This window comes from Hyperolius riggenbachi, chromosome 2, assembly GCF_040937935.1.
Source record: "Hyperolius riggenbachi isolate aHypRig1 chromosome 2, aHypRig1.pri, whole genome shotgun sequence".
Lineage (NCBI taxonomy): Eukaryota > Metazoa > Chordata > Amphibia > Anura > Hyperoliidae > Hyperolius > Hyperolius riggenbachi.
Genome location: NC_090647.1, coordinates 202,207,635 through 202,230,972, shown reverse-complemented (window position 1 = coordinate 202,230,972; position 23,338 = coordinate 202,207,635). Strand labels below are relative to the sequence as shown.

General features: G+C 41.9%; 1 protein-coding gene across 1 annotated transcript in view; it reads right to left on the bottom strand.

Annotated features, from left to right (window-relative positions):
• POGLUT2 (protein O-glucosyltransferase 2) overlaps positions 1–23,338 on the bottom strand; it is a 120,187-nt gene that overhangs the window by 78,810 nt on the left and 18,039 nt on the right. The window contains exons 2-5 of the mRNA XM_068265257.1: positions 21,190–21,395; positions 16,939–17,144; positions 13,804–13,881; positions 4,521–4,690 (exon numbers count right to left, since the gene is read on the bottom strand). Of these exons, the coding sequence (XP_068121358.1) occupies positions 4,521–4,690; positions 13,804–13,881; positions 16,939–17,144; positions 21,190–21,395 (660 nt within the window). The remainder of the gene's footprint in view (positions 1–4,520; positions 4,691–13,803; positions 13,882–16,938; positions 17,145–21,189; positions 21,396–23,338) is intronic.

The following is a 23,338-nucleotide window of genomic DNA, read 5'->3' as shown; positions in this document are numbered from 1 at the left end:
CGGACTTACCAGCGGCATAGCAGATATGAACTAGAGAAAGTTGCTGAGGTAACACTGAGATGAAGCTAGCACTGTGTCAATCTGAAGCTTCTTTTTATTCTAAAGGTGAAGAGGCAGATTTTGGTGTTTGGCCATCAGGAGACAGACCACATGCCACAATCTCAGGATCAAGATTTCAAAACAGGAAAAAAACACTATTATATTAATGGGTCATTGGATTTCAGGTGGCCATTTGGAAAGCAATGCTGTTAAAATTCCTGTGTTCAGAAATAGGCCTTATGCCTGGCCTCAGACACTGGGCTGAGAAGAGTGAGAAGATGTAAAAAAAATCAGCCCTCTCCCAGACCTGCTGGAAAAGTGCACTCATGATTTAGAAGGAAAAGTTCCTGCTGTGACCAAGTGCCGTTTCTCACCCAAAACAGCTGTTTGTTTCCACCCTTTCCTGTCCACCCACCTGTTTGGATATCCCATGAATCCTTCAGTGTCCACTTGTATGCTACGAAATGTGGAATAAAGTTTGAACCAACAGGTTGGTGCTGTCACCATCTTCTAAAACCAAGATGATATTTATACAGGTGTTAAGCTGGCTTTGCTACTTTATTGTTCCAGCCATCATTTAAATGGTTACTACCAAAGAGAGGCATGGGACACAGTTGGGGGAAGAGTGATATACTAGATAGCGCTCTTGCCTTGCAGAGCCTAGGGTGGCACCTGCACATTTGGGCCAGGACACTATTTGTATGCATGTATACTGAGATGTAAGTGGCACCCCACAGAAGATAATACAATTTAGGGCAAAATTCTTATATGTAGTCTAAGTGTAGGCTTACCTGAGGTGGAAAACCACGGAAAAGGATAGGGTAAATAGCAGGGGCGTAGCATTCAGTATAGCCACCATAGCGGTTGCTATGGGGCCCCTACACCACAGGGGCCCGTCACCCATGCCGAGTCAGAGGACTTTTTTTTAAATTATCATAATGATTAAGTCCACCCCCCCCCCCCCCCCATTAATTTTAGCACAGCCTCCCCCGGCCCCCCTCCTCTGATAAGGTGGCTGGTGAGGAGGGGGACTACGTGTCGGTGCATTGATCCTCCCTGGCGGCCAGGCCGACACTTACTGTATAGTTCCGGCTTCCGGCCAGCCAGGGAGGGAGAAGGAGGACAGTCTCAGACGGACGTGTGACCAGAAGGGAGCGGACCGGGTGCGAGAAAGAGAGCGGAGCACTGACCCGACCCGACGCAAGCTGGCAAGCTGCAGCTGCAGGCATTCTAAGTATGCTGTGCGTGCCTGGTGCTGCTGCCTGCAGTGGACGGAGGTGGGTGGGTGGAAATGGGGGCCGGCCCGGGGGACTTGCTGGCTGCTGCCTGACTACATATACTGGGCACATATAACCCTGACTACATATACTGGGCACATATAGCCCTGACTACATATACTGGGAACATATACCCCTGGCTAAATATACTGGGCACATATAACCCTGACTACATATACTGGGCACATATACCCCTGACTACATATACAGGGCACATATACCCCTGCCTACATATACTGGGGACATACCTCTGGCTACATATACTGGGCACATATACCTCTGGCTACATATACTGGGCACATATACCTCTGGCTACATATACTGGGCACATATAATCCTGGCTACACATACTGGGCACATATACCCCTGCCTACATATACTGGGGACATATACCTCTGGCTACATATACTGGGGACATATACCTCTGGCTACATATACTGGGCATGTATATCTCTGGCTACATATACTGGGCACATATACCCCTGACTACATATACTGGGCACATATACCCCTCTGACTACATATACTGGGCACATATACCCCTGACTACATATACTGGGCACATATACCCCTGACTACATATACTGGGGACATATACCCCTGACTACATATACTGGGGACATAAACCTCTTGCTACATATACTGGGCACATATATCCCTGGCCACATATACTGGGGACACTGGCTGTTTGTCATTATGTGCATTTACTGGTGAAAAGCTGCTTCTTATGTGCATTTAGTGGTGAAAAGCTGCTTCTTATGTGCATTTAGTGGTGAAAAGCTGTCTCTTATTATGTGCATTTACTGGTGAAAAGCTGTCTCTTATGTGCATTTACGGGTGAAAAGCTGTCTCTTATGTGCATTTACTGGGTAAACGCTGTCTCTCATCAAGTGCATTTACTGGTGAAAGGCTGTCTCTCATTACGTGCATTACGCTGACCTGGCTACTTATACTGTACTTAGAGGGGTGTGGGAATGTTGGGATGCAGGGTCCTGGAGGAATGTTTGGGTGGTAGGTCCGAGGTCCGTGAGGTTGGAAGGTCGTGGGGGGGGGGCATAACATTTTTTTGCTATGGGGCCCAGTCATTTCTAGCTACGCCCCTGGTAAATAGGTTCTTTATTGAGCACTAAACACAACACCTTCATAAGGTTCATACAATGTTTTTAAGAAGTAACTGTCCATTGGGGGGGCTTAATGTGTAGAGTCCATTGGACTCATTCTAGTAATATCCTTTTCAAGGGAGCAACCTATCCACAACAGAAGATACAAAAACCGAAGTGAGGATTGGTTTTCCTGACCTAAGCAACCCACACCTGTGAGTAGTTTTTATTATAAGATCCTACACTCCTGGTACTACTAACTACTTCACCATAAAATGCTCCTGTGTCTTGCTTGTGCCATTACCTTCTGGAAGGTCCTTGGAGCCATACCAGACATCTCTCTCTACTATCTGTATACAGTCTGTATGTTCTTCCTGTGTCTGTGTGGGTTTCCTCTAAGCACTTTCATTTCACTCCACATCCAAAACAAACATACTGATACATTCTTACTTCCATCCAAAACTGGCCTAAGGGTGCGTACACAAATCCATTTCATTGGCCAATGATCGGCCAATTTTCCAGTTCATTTTAACCTCCTCAGGACCACAGGCTCCAGTTCATTTTAACCTCCTCAGGACCACAGGCTTAACCCCCCCCCCCCCCCTCCTTAAGGACCAGGGCTTTTTGTGTTAAATAGGCCACTACAGCTTTAAGGCCAAGCTGCAGGGCCGCACGACACAGCACACAAGTGATCCCCCCCCCCCTTTTCTCCCCACCAACGGAACTGTCTGTTGGTCGGGTCTGATCGCCCCCAGGTTTGTTTGTTGATTTTTTATAAATATTTATTGGGGGGTTTTTTTTACATAAATATATGTATTTTTTAATATATTTTACCACCCACCCTCCCTCCCTCCCCTGACCAGCCTATCACAGCGATCGGCTGTGATAGGCTTGCAGCCTATCACAGTGGATCGCTCTTGTGGGACACAGGGGGACAGCCATGTCACACGGCTGTTCCCAGTACAGTGCTGAGTTGGAACCTCATTGAGTGGGAACAGATCGGACATAATGGAAATAATCCTCCAATTCCCGTCAATTTGACATATAATAGCATTGCGTGTACCCAGCATTAGTGACATGACCGTGGACTCTGTAAAGCACTGCAAAATTTGTCAAATCTATATCAATACACAATTATAAAATAAAAATTTCTGCTAAAATCACAGTGAGCTAATTATTGCCCTGGTGAGTCTAATTTATATGTGCTATCTGTGGTTAAGATATGTGATGATTCATATGTCCTTATGCTGGGAATACACGGTTCATTTTTTTAGGTGATTAGATGGTTTGATAGATAATTTCCAAAATGTCCGATCTCCCTTTTGATTCTTTCGACGCTCGATTTCTGATAGAAGTGAATGGAAAAAGATAAGAAAAACGAGCGGAAGATAAGAGAATCGACTACAGAATCGAGCGGCAAAAACGATTGAGAGGAGAAACGCACGGCAGAAACTAACCGTGTATTCCCAGCATTATACAGCTTATCCACTGATCTAGAGTCATGTGACAATGTTGTCTGTTTGTTAACCAGGAGGTGTTAAATAAAGGTTACTCAGAGAGCAGAGGAAAAAAAAGAAAAAAGAAAAGAGCGTGTTCCTGAGAAAAACCAAAGCATGGTTTCTGTGTGCAGTTTATCCTGCATCAAAGATCTGTTGTAACTCACAAGATGACATTAGAAAACTGCATCATTCCAGCTATCCCATCTCTTAAAAAACACTCTGACTGGTTGCTGCTCACATAAATGGGTCTTCCGGTTTGAGTTCCACATCCACCATAGCTGCTAATTGTCAGTGCTAAGCTGCTGGGTGTGATTAGGATTGATTTACTGTAACGACTTCTGCTTGATTGCTGCTATTACAACTACACTCCTCTCTCATCCCTTATTTACAGTCATCTGATACTGACTCTTGGCCTGTCTGGGAGGAATTGACAGATAGATTGATGGAAGTATATTGAATAGTGCTAAACACATCCAATAATTAAAATAAACGTTTTCTCTATTCTCCCACAGAAAGAATACTTCATTTTCTAAATAGTGTTGCATCAGTAGGGAAAAATTACTGAAAGTTTTACATTACACGTACAATTAATAAAGATAACATACCGCCCCATGGTTTCCAGGACGGAATCAGTCAGGTCGTAAGTCGGCATTACAATGTCCTTAGTGTCTGTAGACCCACACCAAGAAAAGATGGGATGAATAGGCGGAGCCTTCCTCTTCTCTAGTGGCCAGTCTCCTAAATTTACAAAAAACTCAACATCTGGAATTTTAACCTGTAGGAGAATATAGATTTACTGCAATTCAAACTAGTGAAACAGAACAGCACAAAAATTTAGAGATAGTGATAAATATCTTAACAGTATTATTTATTGTTAGATATTGTATTGTTATTATTGTTATTGTTAGTCAGAGAGCTTGAGACTTGCCAGCATTCACAAGCTGTAGACATTAAATACTGTATCCTGCATATGCCTATACCCAGCTTTGGCATTACCAAGTGATTGTGCTTAGAATCTTGCAATAGGATATACTGACATCTACTGGAACTTCTGATTTCAGTCTTAATTCAGTGTGGAAATAAAGACAATGTTTAATTTGTACAGTGCAATGCACATACGTGATTAAATCCAAGACTGACATAATTTCCTGATGTAGTCAAGAAAGAGAAACACCAGGTAAAATGGAAAAATAAAAATATTATAACCACGTTTTAAGTTAAGGGACGATATTGTTTTCTTTTTTCTCATACGTCATCTGCACAGGTTGCTGAAAAATAAATATGGCCACACTTCCTGTTTCAGCATGCAAATGGAGGCTAGTTACTGAGAGCTCTCCTTTGTTGTCAGGTGATGGAGAAGAGAACGGCAAACTAACATCAGGCAATGGCATTTGGGCGTTCACAAATTACCATCAATGCTAAGAATCAGTTAGTTTAGTTTTTCTTCCAACCATCAACCCCTCCCATAAGCTAAGCTGCTATTAGTAGTGCAGTAGGGCTAGAATAATAATGTCATCAGGACATTCAAAAACATTTTTAAGGAATGCAAGCTTTTTTAACATTTAAAGGGGAACTTCAGCCTAAACAAACATACTGTCATTAAGTTACATTAGTTATGTTAATTAGAATAGATAGGTAATATAATTTTTTACCCACCCTGTTTTAAAAGAACAGGCAAATGTTTGTGATTCATGGGGGCTGCCATCTTTGTCATGGGGACAGCCATCTTTTTGGTTGAAAGCAGGTGACAAGGAGCAGGAGACACAGTTCCAACTGTCCTGTGTCCTAATAACCCCTCCCAGCTGCACACGCTAGGCTTCAAATGTCAAATTCAAAATGTAAAAACAAAAAAAAAATTGCACCAAAACAGCAGAACGAGAGCAACAACATCAGAAATTTCATCATGCTTTGCACAGCATCAGGGGAAAAAAGCCCGGGCATTTTTCTTCTGTGCAGCTAAAAATGAGGCTTGGATAAGAGAGACAAAGTTCTGATGCTGTGAAACTGTTAAAGAAACACCAAGCCTTTTCAGTGCTGCTGAGTCGATTTTTAGTCCGGAGGTTCACTTTAAAGAGAACTTAATCAGAGGAGGGTGAAAAATATATATGGAATTTAGAGTTCCTCTTTAAAAACATGATTTCATAGAAGTTTAGGTCAACAACATGGTATGTAAGAGAGCATATAGCAGGTTCTCTGAGCAGTTTGGAGGCTAGTGATTAAACAGAATGTATATACGCGCCTTATTTCTAACTACTTATGGTATAACCCTACTGAGAAGGAGGTCCTACTTTCTATCTTTGTGTAATTATGTGACTGACGTTTATTCCTAGGGCCTCGTGACAGTATATTAGAGGAACATGTAGGTGAGGTGGTTACAGCGTGGTACTGGAGGGCATGTTGATAGCCTCCAAGGTTATTAGTGCCAATATTATTGGTTCAATAATGTTGAGTAATATATGTGGTAGAGGGGGCAGATTTGTCTTTCTCTTTCTGATATGCCACTTTGTATGTCAAGTAAAAGGGGTATCTTTGGCCACTAGTCAGTATCTTAGTCAAAGACTGTGGAACATCTCCCCTGACCTAACTTGGGAGTCTTTTACAGCATTTAATGGCTATATAATTATGTTCTGTCCAACGTTGGACAAAGTTTGTTAACAAATAAACTGATAATCAAGATTGAACTTTGCTGTATTATAATGCAATTTTCACTATTTTACTGTGTTTGTGAACTACTATGTCAAAAATGTACTCTGAAATATATATACAGTATATATATTTTAAAGCATGATTTCCAGGTACTGTATATTCTGGTGTATAAGACTACTTTTTAACCCTTGAAAATAATCTGAAAAGGTCATCTTATACGCCGGAGGTCATTGATGCCGGGTGATATGCCTTAGCCTGTTAACGACACTAAGATCTCGCTGCTGAGGACTGTAGTGAAGCTGCGCAGGTGCACATGTGCGAGATCTGAGGGGCAGAGAAGGAGGTTTTTAGGATACAAGGGTGGGCCAGAAGGGTGAAAGAGGCGTGGTTTATGGGCACAGTGCAATGTATTCTTCCATACCACTTTGATAAACAGGTAGACAAGGAGAGCAGATCAATCCACTTAGGGAGAGGGAGAGTTGACCAATCCAATCAGTCAATTGTCTATATACTGGATACCACATACAGTACAGCACCAGTATCTGTTCATACATAGCATTAGTATATGATTTTTTTTAATTTTTATTTGGTGTGCGTTGGAAGAAGGGTAGTCTTATACGGCGAGTATATCCCAAACTCTATATTTTAACTGTAAAGTTGGGGGGTCGTCTTATACGCTCAGTCGTCTTATACGCCGGAATATATGGTAGATTTAAATATGTTTTAGATGCACATTGGGCAGTGCACAGCAATATTCCAGGTACTAGTGCCAGCAGTTAGCACAAACTGTGGTGCATGGGTAACGTGAGTATTGCTATGGCAATGCGCATTACGTGACTTGCTGTTTTACCAGCAGCTACATGAATAAGGCCTATTGGCTGAAAAGCCAAAATGATAACCTTAATACGTATCAAACCAACATTACATTTCCAGTGTCAAGTACATATTTGTACAGTTTATATTCAATGTACAGTGTTTTTGGATACTTACCCTTTTTATAATACATATCTGAGCAGTATAATGCGGCATTTCTTGCATCCCATATTTGACTAATGGCTTTGCTGTGTTGTTTTATGCCTCTTCATGCATAAATCCACACCGTAGCATATGTACTGCCACATTCCAACGTCTTGGTTTTGCTGTGTCTCTGTAGAGTTCTTTATGTGCACCAGAACTCTTAAGGTGCCCGTACATGGTACAATTTTTTATTTTATTTTTATTCGATTCAATAATTTTGTTTGATTATTCCGTTAAATCAAGTATAAAGATTTTTCCAAAATTTCCGATCAGCTTTTTATAAAAAAAAAAAAAAAAAAAAAAGATAATCGCTCATTTTTCTTGATCGAAAAAAATATTCTTTTTGACTTTCATTCAATTCGTGTGTTTTGGTCGAATAAACAAGAAAATCAAATGTTATTATACCATGTATGGGCACCATTAGAAAAGCACGTAGTCACTTTGGTTAACTGAGAGATATGTAAGGCTCTGATTTGATGTTAACAGTTTCTACTTAAAAGAGGAGCTGTTAGCCATACTATCTCAGAAAAAAACACGTATATAAGTAGATAAATACTTGCTCTACTTACATAACACATTTTGGTTTTAGTGATTTTTCTATAGTAAAAAAAGAGAAAATCCTTCTTAGGATTTTCCATTTGTCTGTGTCCATCTTGAAGCCAATCCTGACATAATTTCCTCCCTTACTCTGTCTGTATATCTTTGCCCGACCCCCTCCCAGTTTTCAGACACTCTCACCCAGCTCTGCAGTAGAAAGTGCATTGAGAAATATTGGCCAATCAGAAAGAAACAGAGGTGTGGGAGGGGAAAACAGGAGGGAAAGAGGCTTCAGCCAATCAGGCTGCATTAGTTAAGTCTGAGAGGAAAGCAAATAAGAAAAAAAGAAAACCCAGCATGCCCCTCAATTTCCTTTGTGCAGCAGATGTACCAAATAAAAGACCAGGGAAACTGGGGAATGATGCTTTATGAAGAAAAATAAGAGTGATTTTTAACTTTTGTATTACCTGGTTAGAATCCTCATTACTTGTTTACCAGATACAAATAAAGAATTGATCTTTTATTTTATGCCTGACAGTTACTCGTTAAACACATCATTGTGATCCACAAATTAGTCTTGTAAACTTGGTTAAACTGATAGTGTGCTTTGCTCTGCTAGCACCACCTGTCTGTGTTTCCATGCTGCATCAAAGTGCAATAAAAATAAATAAACAAAAAGATTTCCCCAAGGACCATTTAGCTTTGCATGAAAGAGGTAAAACTCCGCATCCAAGTCTCCCATGCAGGTGTTTGTCAGAAGCTTAGAGCAAAAGTATTTTTGACAGACAGCTGACTTGGGCTAAATTTAAAGTGCCTGGTGAGAATTCTGTGAGTTTTTTGTTGACTCTAACCACATTTTCTAGCTGATAATTCTTTTATAACTAGCAAAAGATCTGGAATTACCTATGTGTAGCACAATTTCAAAGATACAAGGTTATAAGTGTTTAGAAGTGGTTTTTTTTGTTTACCAAGTTGAAGGACATTTTAAAAGCTGCAATTTGCGGCAAAGAAGGTGAAGGCTAGAGGCCACAGCCGTGTACCCAAATTTCCCTATCAAGCCACAAAATTCTGCTTTTATTATAAGCGCCTATTTTCTTTCCCAAAGGGATCCTGTGCCCTTTTTTCTACTTCGCAATATCTGTCAGTAGTCAAATGTGGCCCTCAATATTGACCTTTAATAATAGAATGCTCCCGATATCTGTCAGCAAGCAAAGGTGGACAATCTTGAGTCATACATGGTCACCAATGTTGACCAGCAGCAACAGGTAGTCCGCAATATCAGCCAGCAGCCATATCTTGCCCCCCCATATTGGTCAACAGTCAGAGATGGCTTGGCAGCCCACAATATCACTTATCAGTCGTAGATGGCTCCAAAAATATGCCAACAGTCTTGGCAGTCCACCAAATCAGCCAGCAGTCATAGATGGCGTCCCAGTATTTGCCAGCAGTCATAGGTGGCCACAATGTCTATCAATGATGATCCCTGCCTCCGTCAGTGGTCAGCAACTACTACAAAGCTGAGTACATAATGTAGGGTAACCTAGAAAGCTATAACACATTCTGGGCACTGAAAAGTGGGAAACTCATGGTGATCACTGAAAAGCTGGAGCACTGGAACATTGTCAAGCTCTATTTGACACTTGTCGTACTACACAGTTTTTTGCCACTCCACCCTTCACCATCACCCTCCTCCAAGGGCTACTTGCTTGCAAGTCAAATGTTCCCAGTCCTCCCTAGCTTCCATGGATCCCTGTTCCTGTAATACAGAGTGTGCACTCTTAGTGGAGGTTGGTACAAGTACCTCTACTTGTTCAAGCAGTCCTCCTGCGTACGAGAGGATTCGCCGCCGGGAGACTTGGGTGCAGGATACAGCCGGTATGGCTTATCCTGCTGCTGCACAAGTCCCAGCGACGTTAATTACTATTCCCCCTCTAGGTCGATGTGGATGGTGGGGAATGATGTAATTTGGCTTCCAGCTTTAGCTTTGCAACATAGAGTTTTCCCCCAATAAATACACTTAAATTTGAAACCACTGGAAAACAAATCCAAATTTATAACACACATTTTGGTTACCCTGGTTAGTTTACTGGTGCAGCTACCCTGAAGAGGAGTGAGGGGTTTAGAGAGTTCAAGAGCTGCCCAAACAGGGGTGGGGAGCCAAGCATATTTAAATTACGTCCCTGCTTTGTTCAAAGGGTTGGGCGGGATATGAGCTTAAATGTCTGTGCAGATAGCACTCATTGAGCTAGATTTATTGTAGATAGTCTGAGAATCATAAGAGATTATTGGGGATTAATCAGAACTGCTCAATATTTATTAAACATTGTCTACTGTTTTTATTAGCAACCCTCACTTGAATGATCAGAACATAGTGATGAGTGCTCAAAGGCTAGTAACTCAGTGCTGTGTGATTGCTCTGGCATGCACAACCCTTACAGCAAGACTTGCACGTTGTCCTAGATTCAGAAAGCATTCTCCCCGCGTTGCTCCCGACTACTTTTGTAGAAGTGATAATTTACTAACACTTTAGGTTATAATGATCATTTTAATAGCAGAATCTTTAGCATAGTTACTACAGTGATGTTTTGTATTTTGTGTATTATGACACTGCTTGTTGATCCGGCTTTGATGCTATGTGCATTGTAATATCAGTAACAACAGATTAAGGAATAAAAAAACACTAAATGCAGATCACTGAGCAAAGGTAGTCTTCACATGTATGAGCAGAGCAACTGTGTTGGTTTAGGGAATATTCTGTTTCTCAGGAGATATCTATTTCCCTGCATATGACAGATCTATGGAACTAAAGAACGTTTTTGTGTGTGCATTGGCAGTCCCCTGGTGTATGGGAGCCCAGCAGGGAGATCTCTTGTGAAAAACCTAGCTTCTTGTCCACAGGGACCTGCAAGGTAAAACACTCGAAGGTACCTGATATCTGTAATAACCTAAGTCATTCTTACTTCTTCCAAAATTACTTCTGTATTTCCTCCACTGTTTCTTTAGGTGATTATTCATCCTATGTATTAAGGGGGAACATAGCAGTAAACAGTAGTCTGCCATATATGATATATAATAGAACAGCTTATTCTAAAAGGAACCTGAAGTGAGGGAAATATGAGACTTTTCCTGCACTGGAAAACAACATGAGACTCTTGTTTGCTACTAATGTTCTATTTCTTACAATTCATTACATCATAAGTTTATTTTAGCTACAGGTTTGATTAAAAGGGAACCATAGATGAAATAAAGAAAGATTTTATACATACCTGGGGCTTCCTCCAGCCCCATACGCTCTGATCGATCCCACGCTGCCATCCTCCTCTGCCCGCAGCTACGAGAACCGGCTCCCCGCTGTTCCGTCAGTCGGAGCCAGTCTAAGCGTAAGGGAAGGGCGCTGTATGCGTATCTCTGCAGCAGCTGGAGAGATACGTAGAGGGCGCACTTCTCTTGCGTAGCTGGCTCCGATGACGTCAGTGACGGAAGCCGGTTCTCGTAGATGCAGGCAACGGAGGACGGCGGCGTGGGATCGATCAGAGCGTATGGGGCTGGAGGAAGCCCCAGGTATGTATAACATCTTTTTCATTTTCACGTCTAGGTTCATCTCTGGTTCCCTTTAAATGTTTTTGAGTCACACTTGCAACAAGCATGCAGCCAGTGGAGTCAGACCAAAGTCAAAGCATCTGATCTGCACCCTCATGCTGGGCCAGTGACTTATAGTATTAGAGGAATAGCATCAGGACAGAAGTAAGGTTAAGGCAACTGGCATTGATAATTAAAGAATGAAGATGCCCGCTTCCATATTACTCTCACTTTGGGTTCCCTTTAAGGAAAGTGAACTACAATAAAATATCAGCAAAACTCAGAAGAGAGAGAGTTGGCTAATGCTTTCCCTTAAAGTGAACCTCCGGACTAAAAATCGACTCAGCAGCACTGAAAAGGCTTGGTGTTTCTTTAACAGTTTCACAGCATCAGAACTTTGTTTCTCTTATACAAGCCTCATTTTTACCTGCACAGAAGAAAACTGCCCGGGCTTTTTTCCCCTGATGCTGTGCAAAGCATGATGGGATTTCTGATTTTGTTGTTCTCGTTCTGCTGTTTTGGTGTTGTTCTCGTTCTGCTGTTTTGGTGACATTTGAAGCCTAGCGTGTGCAGCTGGGAGGGGTAATCAGGACAAAGGACAGTTGGAACTGTGTCTCCTGCTCCTTGTCACCTCCTTTCAACCAAAAAGATGGCTGCCCCATAACAAAGATGGCAGCCCCCATGAATCACAAACATTTGCCTGTTGTTTTAAAACAGGGTGGGTAAGAGATTATATTACCTATCTATTCTAACTAGCATAACTAATGTAACTTGATGACAGTAAGTTTGTTTAGGGCAGGCTGAAGTTCCCCTTTAATGTATGTGCTTTGATATTTCCACTTTCTGGATGTAAAGTTAATGTAAAGCAGCGAAAATACTTTTTGCAAAGAAAGGATAGTGGTGACACTGGCCACCTTCTCATATGATCACCCCTTTGTCAGTAAGAAATCAAAGCAATAAAGGCAGCCTTGAGTCATCATTAGTCAGATACTGCTGGCTTAACACTGCTTACAAAATGAACGCCAGATGAAACTTGGCCGAGGCAGGCAATAATGACCGCCTCTGCAAAGAATTCAGTGTGTGTATGGCAGTCCCTGATGCCCTCCGACCACTCGGCCCAGCCATGGCAAATAGCACTGTTTTCCCCACTTACCCCGCCCACCACGTCACTCCTGCACTGCTCCGCTCCCTGCATAGAACAGAACATTTAGCTTGCTTTCACGCAAACAATGCATCTGCAAAGCCTCGGCCCTGCAATGTCACCTGAGGCATCGGTTCCTAATAGTCGTCGGGTGATGTCGATTGAGCATGTGTTTGGGTATTAAGACCTTTATAGTAGATATACCCTAAGGAGCCACAGCAGGATGGCTGGAATATTAATATGTAATGGGGCTCTAGGCAAGGTAGTAGATTTGGAACCCCCTGGTGGTCCTTTTGGTAAGCTGAAGCGAAGAAAGGTCAAAGAAGGTGACAGGTGGGCTCCTTGACACCCACTAGGCCCCAAACACCTGCCTAGGTTGTCTAGTGGATGAGCCTGCTCTAGCTGGAATGACAGGGCTGCCTGGTGTGAATATAGGTCCTCCTCCCCCTTGTCAGGTGTGATTATAGGTCCTCCTACCCCTTGTCAATCACTAAGATATTGAGAGACACACTAGCTATTTATTTTAATACAATGCTATGACATAAGGCATTTTATAAATAAAACTGCCCAGTCATGCTAATTTTGTCACAACTTGCTCTTTTATGTATGGATGGGATGGCGGGCATCCAGCATCTATCAGTACATATCGTACCTTTTCCGGTGCAGGTGCGATGCCATTACACAAAAACAACAATTATCTCTTTTTTCACGGATTCTAGAAGCTTTTGAACAAGAACCACACAATTGTATAAAACATACTAAGTAACGGTGATCCCTAATGATTATCTCAACAATCCAAGTGGCTTTCTGCAGAAGCAGGTCCTCAGTGCTTGTCAGCATGATCAATTGCTGTTATAAACGACTTACAAAAGAAAGCAGTTTTAGAGGTAATTAACAGGCCTTTAAAAAGTTTTACATTATTCTTTAACAACGTCCCCCCCCCCCCCCCCCCCTTCCAAGCGACTTACTTTATTTGTTAAGGACAGAAGAAAGGAATCCATGAATATCCTGAATCCCACATGTTCTCCGTACGTCTTTATATAGACCTATTAAAATAATGTGATGAAAAGGTAAGACTTCCCAAGATATGGCTGATAGACTTTTATTCACTTCCTTTCTATGTAATAATATATCAGTGATTACTCAGGTGTTAATATTATCATCACATTTATTAGACTGAACTTATTATTCACATTTATTAGACCATACTTATAGGACAACTGAAGTGAGAGGAATATGGGGGCTGCCATATTTGTTTCCTTTTAAACAATACCAGTTGCCTGTTAGTTCTGCTTGTCTTTCATGCATTAATAGTTCCTAGATCAGTCACCTGAAACAAGCATGCCGCAAATCCAGTCAAACATCTTATCTGCATGCTTGTTCAGGGTCCATGATTAAAATTATTAAAGAATGGGGATCATCAGGACAGCCAGGCATTGTGCAATGTTTAAGGGCCCATTTCCACTAGCATTGTGGATTTGAGGTGATCGCCGCATCGCCTCGCATCCTCCGTGGTTACTTTCGGTTGTTGTCCGTACAACCGGATGTGGCGTCATGCGGCTTCCCGTCGGCAGCTATGGGGAATTGTATGCATGCTGCGGAAAACTGCAGTATGCTATCCATAAATTCCCCCACGTTGCATCGTGCCGGATCGCGTAGGTCATTTCGCGTCAATGGAAACTACTCCATTGACGTCAAATTGGTTGCAGTTTCATTGCGTTGCGATGCGGTTTCCGCATAGCAATGAGTGTAGTGGAAACATGCCCTTTAAGGAAATAAATATGGCAGCCTTCATATCCCTCCCACTACTGCTGTCCTTTAAAAGAAGCAGAGTATTGTACCGTCATCTGCCATCAGTAAAAGAAAGAAGTTTTGAATCAGGATGATACCATTTATTGGGTAACTTAAAAGATAAGGAGTAAGCTTTCTGCTATGAAGCCTTCTTCAGACTTGATTCCTGTATACTGACATAATTTAGAACATACAGTTTATATACACTGGACATTAACCTCCCTGGTGGTAGCCGCGAGTCAGGCTCGAGGTGGAAAAAGAAGCCAGGTGCGGTACTCCTGAGCCTGACTCAGGGTAGCCGCTGGGAGGTCTATGCAGAGCATGCAGTGCAGCAGGCGTTTCAACTCACCTCCCCTGGGATCCAGACAATGGCAGCCATTCTTCTTCCGGGCCTCAGAGGCTCTGGATCCCTCATGTGAGATCGCTTTTTGTCATCATGATGACAAACGGCAATCTCAGTACAGCACTAACCAGACGGGAGAATTGCAGCGCTGGATCCCAGGGAGATAAGCAAGTGCAGGACTGCTGCTGATCTCTCTAGCAGCATGATTTTTTCCTGGTTTTTCAGTCTAAAAGTATGTGAAAAAATTGCACCGCTTTTAGACCCTAAGGCCTCTTGCACACTAGATCCGATTTTTGATTTTGATTAAAAAACGTAGCAGCATGCAGTACTTTTTTTAATCGGAATTATAATACCATTTATTGGGTAATGTAAAAGATAAGGAGTAAGCTTTCTGCTATGAAGCCTTCTTCAGACTTGATTCCTGTATACTGACATCATTTAGATTCTGATTAAAAAAACGTAGCAGCTTGCAGTATTTTTGCTGCATGCAGCCATAGCGTGCGCAGTGAAATTAGGCTGTGCTTAGATATTGTAAAGGGTGCTTTGTTACTCTTAACGAGCGCTCGACTGAACCCGCCCAGCGGGTCTAGTAGCTTCAAAGTACAAGATCCCTGCACTTTGATTGGCCCTGTGACAGGCAGCCTACAGGGCCAATCAAAGTTCAGGCCATTATAACACTCTCTGCACTCATTAAGCTGTGCTGCTGTAGCAGTGCAGCTTAGTGAATCAAGCCCCCTGTATTTATAATGTGAAAATATCATCTAGGAGAAAAAGTGAATTGGATCGGGTCCATAGTGTCCTGTCCACACTCTAGGATTGCAAACCACCAGAGGGCTAATCACTAAGCCACCTCTGCATGACCTATGCACCAAGTTATACTTATGTATTGTATGTATTGTGATTAGGGAAAAATAGAAACTCTGCCCCTGACAAACAGTAGGTTAAAAATGTACTTGTAAGTTAATAGTGCCACTTAGTCAATAGTCACTTGCTGCAGCTAGTTTGGCCAGAATCAGTTAGTAATCATGTCAAGAACTCCCCCCCCCCCCCCCCCCCCCAATATCTCTGGGTAGGAGAATAGCTACATATAATAGAATACCCAAGCCAAACTTTGATCATCCCCCCACACCCCTTCTTTATATTTCCCACTCATCCAAGACAATATGTAATGGCAATCAGTTGCAGAATGGCTTGTGTAGGGATGACACATGGAATTTTGTGCTACAGCAGACATGCCATTGTCCCTTTATTATGATTTATTCTATTTATAAAGTGCCAACATATTAAGCATTGCTGGTCAATAAAAAGGGTTACATACAATGTTAACAAGGGATGTCAAACCTTACAGTGGCTTAAGATACCCATTAACTGTACAATATTTTCCTCAGTTGCGATCATTTGATCAGATTTTTACACTCAAATTGTACAGAAAACTCTGCAATATGTGGAGAAAATTGACACGCTATGATTTTATGGTCGATTGGAATAAACAATTTTTTCGATTGGAATGTTGGTTTTTGCAATCGTATCTGAAGACATTGAGCTTGATTCACAAAGCCGTGCAAACTGTTTAGCACGGGTGTGCGAAACAGTTAGCACATGAAGTGCCGTTCGCGGACTTTTGCGCGCACAAAAGTCTGCAATCGCGCAAATCGCAGCACTTTGCGTGCGTAAAAGTCCGCGAACGGCACCTCACATGCTAACTGTTTAGCACACCCGTGCTAAACAGTTAGCACAGCTTTGTGAATCAAGCCCATAAAGTGTCATGATCGCCCCTTCATGCAAATAGTCAATAATTACATTCCAATTGCTAATGGTCTCACAAAACTGATCGAATGTTTGCATCTAATGAAAATATTGTACCGCTAATAGGCACCTTTAAAATAGGGAGAAAAAAAAAACTTCAAATGTTGCTTGAAAGTGTTCAATTAAATTGTTAGTAATCCATCACTGTGTGCCTATATCTTACCTTATTATCTTTGATAGTATAATGGCATAGACTCTGACGCTGACCAAATCTTTCAGGAATTTCCACAGCAATCTTGTCAGGATCCACACTTGGAAAAGGTCTGAGGTCATGCTCAATCTGGGGAATGGATTCCTGGCAAGCTATGTGTTTCAGCCAAAGCTCACTGTTTGATTCAGGGCAGTGGCATTCTTCACTGTATACTGGACCTGTATAATCAAATATGCTTCATAAACAATTACTTCTTCAGGAAAACTTCATATGTCTTATGTACAGATCCAGGCATACTCTGCATTACTTTATCTTCTCCTACTGTTTCTGGTATTATTGTATATACTGTACAGTCAATGTGAAAGTTGATGAACGCTCAAAACCCCCTTCAAACCATACCAGTCGGTGCACGATCTGGCAAGCCAGGCCAATCCACAAGTGCAAGCGAAGAAGGATGCGCAGACCAGACGAGGTTGGTGAAAAAAGCTGGTATTCTTTATTTAAAACTCCACATGACAGGGGACAATTAAAACCACAGGATTAACTGGCTGGGATCGGGCCTACAATCTGCCCTTAGTCATATGACTAAAGGTAGCCACTAATGATCCAATCTTTTTCATCCAATTTCACCAAATATATGTAGTATAAGGGTAATTGACTGAATAGATTGAATGGATCATTTAGGCAGTTACCTTATATTACAAAGAAATGGTAAGATTGGATGAAAAAGATTGGATCGTTAGTGGCCTCCATAAAGGCGGCCACACACAATACAATAACATGATCCGATTTTACGGCAATTCGATAAAAACTATCGGATCTCCCGAAAAAATCGAAAGCTTTTTTCATTCGACTGAAAAATCCGATTGGATTTCCTGTTTTTTTCGATTTTAATCGAACTGGAATGCCAGATATTTTTCTTCAATCTTTCTAAAGATTGTATGGTGTGTGTTAGATTGTCAATTTATTAATATACACACCCTAGCGATTTTCTCTGATTTTCCAATCATTTTTATCATAATTGGGGACAAAATTGTACATATGTGTGTGGTACATTGGTCATATTTTTGAAATGTTACAATCAGTTAGAAACATGTATTGCAATTCTTAAATTGAACAGATATTTTAAAAATTGTATGGTGTGTGGCCACCTTAAGGCCTGGAACCCACTGAAAACCGCAAACGCAAAACGCAACCGCTAGCGTTTTGTCTGAGCGGTTTGCAAGCGGATTCATCCGCGTTTTGGGTTGTGTTTTGCAACATTGTATTTTTTTCCCCAGCGGGTGCCTAGCGTTTTGCGTTTTTATCCTGATTGGTCCTGTGAATTATTTTTCATTTTGTTACAGTGTGCTGAACCGCAAAACGCTAGCAGAACCGCTCAGTTTAGGTTTTGCTGAGCGTTTCTGCTAGCGTTTCAATACTTTACATTGAAGCGCTAACGCTCCCAAAATGCTGCATGTCCTGCGTTTGCGTTTCTGGGAAACGCAAACGCTCCTGTGGAAGTTGCCCCATCCATTAACATCAGCTGAGCGTTTTGGCAAAACGCTAGCGTATCGCAGCGCTGCCAAAATGCTCAAAAAAACGCTCTTGTGGGTTCCAGCCCTAAGACTAAGGGCAGATTGTAGGCCCGATTCGTGTCAGTTGATCCTGTGGTTTTAATTGTCCTCTGTCGTGGAGTTTTCAATAAAGAATACCAGCTTTTTTCACCAACCTCGTCTAGTCTGCGGATCTTTCTTCGCATAAAATGTACATTGCTGTCCCTTCTCTACGTACAATTCAGAAAGTGAAATAGTCTTGTATATGGAGCTCTATGCATTTGTATCTGTACAGTGCCACAGAAGATTATACAAATCATTAACAATAATCAAATATATTAACATTCAAAATTTGATCATGAATATGATATAACTACCAGTATAAGACAATGCATTCGTTTGTAAAAAAAAAACATTTAATAAACAATTTCAGATAAATTACTGCAGAGTTTAGCTGCATCCCTGAGATTCCTATAAAAATCAGCTGGGCAGTGCTAATTTTGCAGTAGATAGGCATGCATATTGTAGTCCCCTACCACACATGCCTACAATAAAGGTTATCCTTGCAAACAAGTTAATATGCTACGCTGAATGCATACTTTTCGATCAACATGTGTAGTATTTTCTTTCAACCAGCAGAGGGCACTGATGTACTTTCTATTTGAAGAAACCTTTTAAAGCAATACCATGTGTCTGGTTATCCTGCTGATACTCTGCCTCTAATGCTGGGTACACACTATGAGATTTTCTGGTCGATTTACTGTCAGATCGATTATTTCCAACATGTCCGATTTGCTTTTCGATTGATTTCCGAGTATTTTCCGATCGATTTCCGTGCGGTTTAATAGGAATCGATCGGAAAATGCTCGGAAACCGTTCGGAAAAGCAAATCAAACATGTTGGAAATAATCGATCTGACAGTAAATTGACCAGAAAATCTCATAGTGTGTACCCAGCATAATACTTTTACCCATAGACCCTGAACAAGCATGCAGCAGATAAGGTGTCTCTGACATTATTGTCGGATCTGGCGAGAGTAGCTGCATGCTTGTTTCTGGTGTTATTCAGACACTACTGCAGCCAAATACACCTTCAGGGCGGCCAGGCAACTGGCATTGCTTAAAAGGGAATAAATATGAGTATCCACGTACCTCTCACTTCAGTTGTCCTTTAATGCTTTAAAGGAAACCTAAACTGAGAAGGATATGGATTTTTCCTTGTTGCCTGACTCTCCTGCTGATCCTCTGCCTCTTTTAGCCACAGCCCCTCAACAAGCATTCAGATCAGGTAGGTGCTCTGACTGAAGTCAGACTGGATTAACTGCATGCTTGTTTCAGGTGTGTGATTCAGTCACTACTGCAGCTAAAGAGATCAGCAGGACTGACAAGCAACTGGTATTGTTTCAAAGGAAAAATCCATATAACTCTCAATTAAGGTTCCCTTTAAGACTAATATTTGTAGTGCAGTGGCCAATCAGTATAGGGTTATTGTCAAAGTTCTAGCACCAATGTGCTTTGAACATGAAATGGAATGATTAAAAAATGCTGCTAAATAAAGACTTACACCAAAGGCTTTACACCAAAATGACATGTAGTATAACAGAATCTAGAAATATACTTTCACCTTCTATTTTACCAGCAGATTTCTGTACCTTGGCGCATCCTTAAAATGTGCATGGGTCATATAGTGATACCCAGATTGAGTGATGGGCAAAGGAGATGGAAACTGAAACTTAAGGCCCCCGGTATGGGAACAAAAGTTTCTGCTGGAACAACAGGCAGTGAATCAGTGAATAAGTGCACTCCATCCGATCACATGAGGAGAATAACATCAGGGGACACCTGCGCACAACTTAGATTTTGCAGAGTGCAGAATCTTAGTAATACCTGGGTCTTCAGCTGCATTGCAGGCAGATTTTCCCTGTGGCAGATTGCGCCAACAGGAAAATATGCATGGCCCCACCGACTGAACATGTAGGCCAGTGACTTTAGAGGTCAGAAACGTTAAAGGTCAGAAACGTTTGCCCCCTCAGTCACGTGCACACTTCCAGACAGGAAGTACATCACAGGATTTTGCCAATATGCGCTTGCGTGCCGCGCTGCTGCCGCAACAATCTGTAAAGGTCGTTTGCCAGGCCAATGACTCCCATAGAGTTGTGTATCGTGTGGTACCACTCGACAACACGCTGCAGCTTTTGCTTTGGCCGGACTACTTCCAGTGCACTGCTTTGCACTGCAGGTACTGTGGCCTGTCTTACTGAGATCAATGGCCACTGGGATGAGCCGTGGTGGGGGAGCGGCGGAGGAGAGTACCGCAGTGCTCTGCATTATGTGTGCAAGGGGCCTCAATTTATCTGGACATTAAATCAAGAATTGTATTGATTATATAATTGTTTTGAGATAGGGGTCCGTCTTATGTGATTCCAAAATTTTGGAAACTCTTTGGATGTATCAAATAAGGTTTATTGATCATTGAACTATTTGCATTAGAGGAGAGATTACAAGAGATGAACACAAGACAGATTCTTGTGTTCAAAACAGATGCACCAAATTAACATTGATGGAGGATGTTAGCTTCCACAAATTTCTAAAGATTTATTTTCTACAAGGTTGGCTACAGTCCTATACTACCCATATCCATTCTAGTAACCTCAGTGAATTATCTGGTGCATCCTGCAAAACCTGATTTGTTGAATTGCTTTAATAGCAATGTTGACAGAATATGATACCTTCTAGGAAGTAAGGGGAATTTGCAGTATGCTTGCCGCTGACTGTAACCTCAATTTGCAGATGTTTGTAGCTAGCAAACATTCTGTACCGAACCAAGAAGGAGCCATCTCTTCGGTCAAGTGACTGCACTCCCACTCTGGTGTACTGCTCTCCAGGCGCAGTGATACGGACCTGGAAAATATCCTTTCCTGGAGAAGACGTAAAGCTAAATAGGAAAAGAAAAGAACATCTTACTATACAATAGTTCAAGTCTAGTCTTCTTCCAAAAAATGCATTATAAAATGTAGTATTTTCCTCTTATGGCCGGAGAGAACCCCTCTACCCTTCTAGTAACATTTTCATCTGGGATCTGAGCTCAAAGCCCTATTTAAGTCTCCAATTTTGTAGTGCATATGATAGTAAACTTGCATTATTCAGCAAAATTTTGTATATTGTATGTCTGTACATTTTACTAATTTCCTGTTGAAACGATAGTGCAGCTGTGCATTTTTACTGGACATAAAGCTGTCCGACCCCCCCCCCCCCCCCCCCAACCAATTATCACTCATATGATTTAGGCCAAGTACACCCATCCAATCTTGATTTGCCAGTTTTACCATTTCCATGTGGTAGGGGAGATTATCCTGCACAATCTATTCAAATTCTGTTGGTCCTTGTGCTACATGGAAAGGGTAACATTGGCCAATTAAGATTGGATGTGTGTACGCACCTTTTGTAAGGGGAAGGGGGCACAAACCAGCCTTTCCCCGTCATCACTAGAAATGGTCACTGAGATGCAAATAATTCTGGATTGCATTTAGGTCACATTCACAGTGGGACCTTATGGTCGCGCGTTATAAAGTCTTATAACGCAGCTTACCGCATTGCAATGCTAATCCTATGGGCCGTTCACAGGGGACGTTAAACTTGCATTCAAAATGTTGTGGTAACTCACTGCTTGCAGTGTGTTGCCTCTGCTGCGGTAAAAATTTGCATGCGGATGCGAAATTCGCATGCGGGTCCATGCAAATTTTCATGCGAATTCGCATGGATGACGATGTATGCGAATTTAACTATGGCAGTGCTGGTGTGCTTTTCCATTGTTTCTATGCAAATTCGCATGAAAATTTGCATGCCCAAAACCTCATGCGAATTTCCTATTAAATACATTGTATGCGCTTCGCATAGCGGTATGCGGTATGCGAATTCTGATGGCTCTGCCATGCGAATTTTTTCTGCACAGAAAAACGCAAAGGAATCCTGACAAGTGGAAACAGTCCCATTCAATTGTATTATTATGCGAATTTGCATGCGAAAAACGCATGCGAATTCGCGATAGTGGAAATGAGCCCTTAAAGGAAACACTTTAACGTTGCATTAAACCGCACCGTCCTACTGTGAATACAGCCTTAAAGTTCATGCAAATTGTACACAGCTTGAAATTGGACAATCAAAAGCATCAAGAACCTATTTTGCTTGGTCCGATTTCAAGCTGCATATAAATTGCATGAAATTTGAATACATGGGGGGAATGTTTTGCATCATTTTGGCCATCTCTGTTCAGCAAAGATCACCTGACTCCCCCTACCTCACTGGTGACAGATTAAGGCCCCTTTGGCATAAGTTGTGGTGCGAATATTATACATCGCCTCAACAGGCCATATCACACGTTACAGCTGTGGTGCAACCGTACAGTGAGGCAAAGTTGCAAGTGAAAGTGTGCCTCATATTCGGATGAAATGTGGATGACACACGGTTACTCATGTCATCATGACGGGGCACGCCGCATCGCACTCAATATGATAGCCCCATTGGACTACTGCGACGCACCACATTAAGGGCTTGATTCACAAAACCGTGATAACTCTTATCACAGTTGCGCTAGGGTTTTGCACGCGCTATAATGCGCGGAATGTTTCCGCGCGCAATCGCGGATTTTCATGCAAAAACGCGACCGTTTACGCTTGAAAAATTGCGATTTCGCACGGAAACCATTACGCACGTTATAGCGCACGCAAAACGCTGGTGCGACCGTGATAACAGTTCTCATGGCTTTGTGAATCAAGCCCTAAGTGTGAAAGGACCCTAAATGTTTACGGCTTGCAATGCAGCTACAGTGCGTTCTCATAAAACAATCTGCTTTATGGGGAAGTTCAGGCAACAAAGACT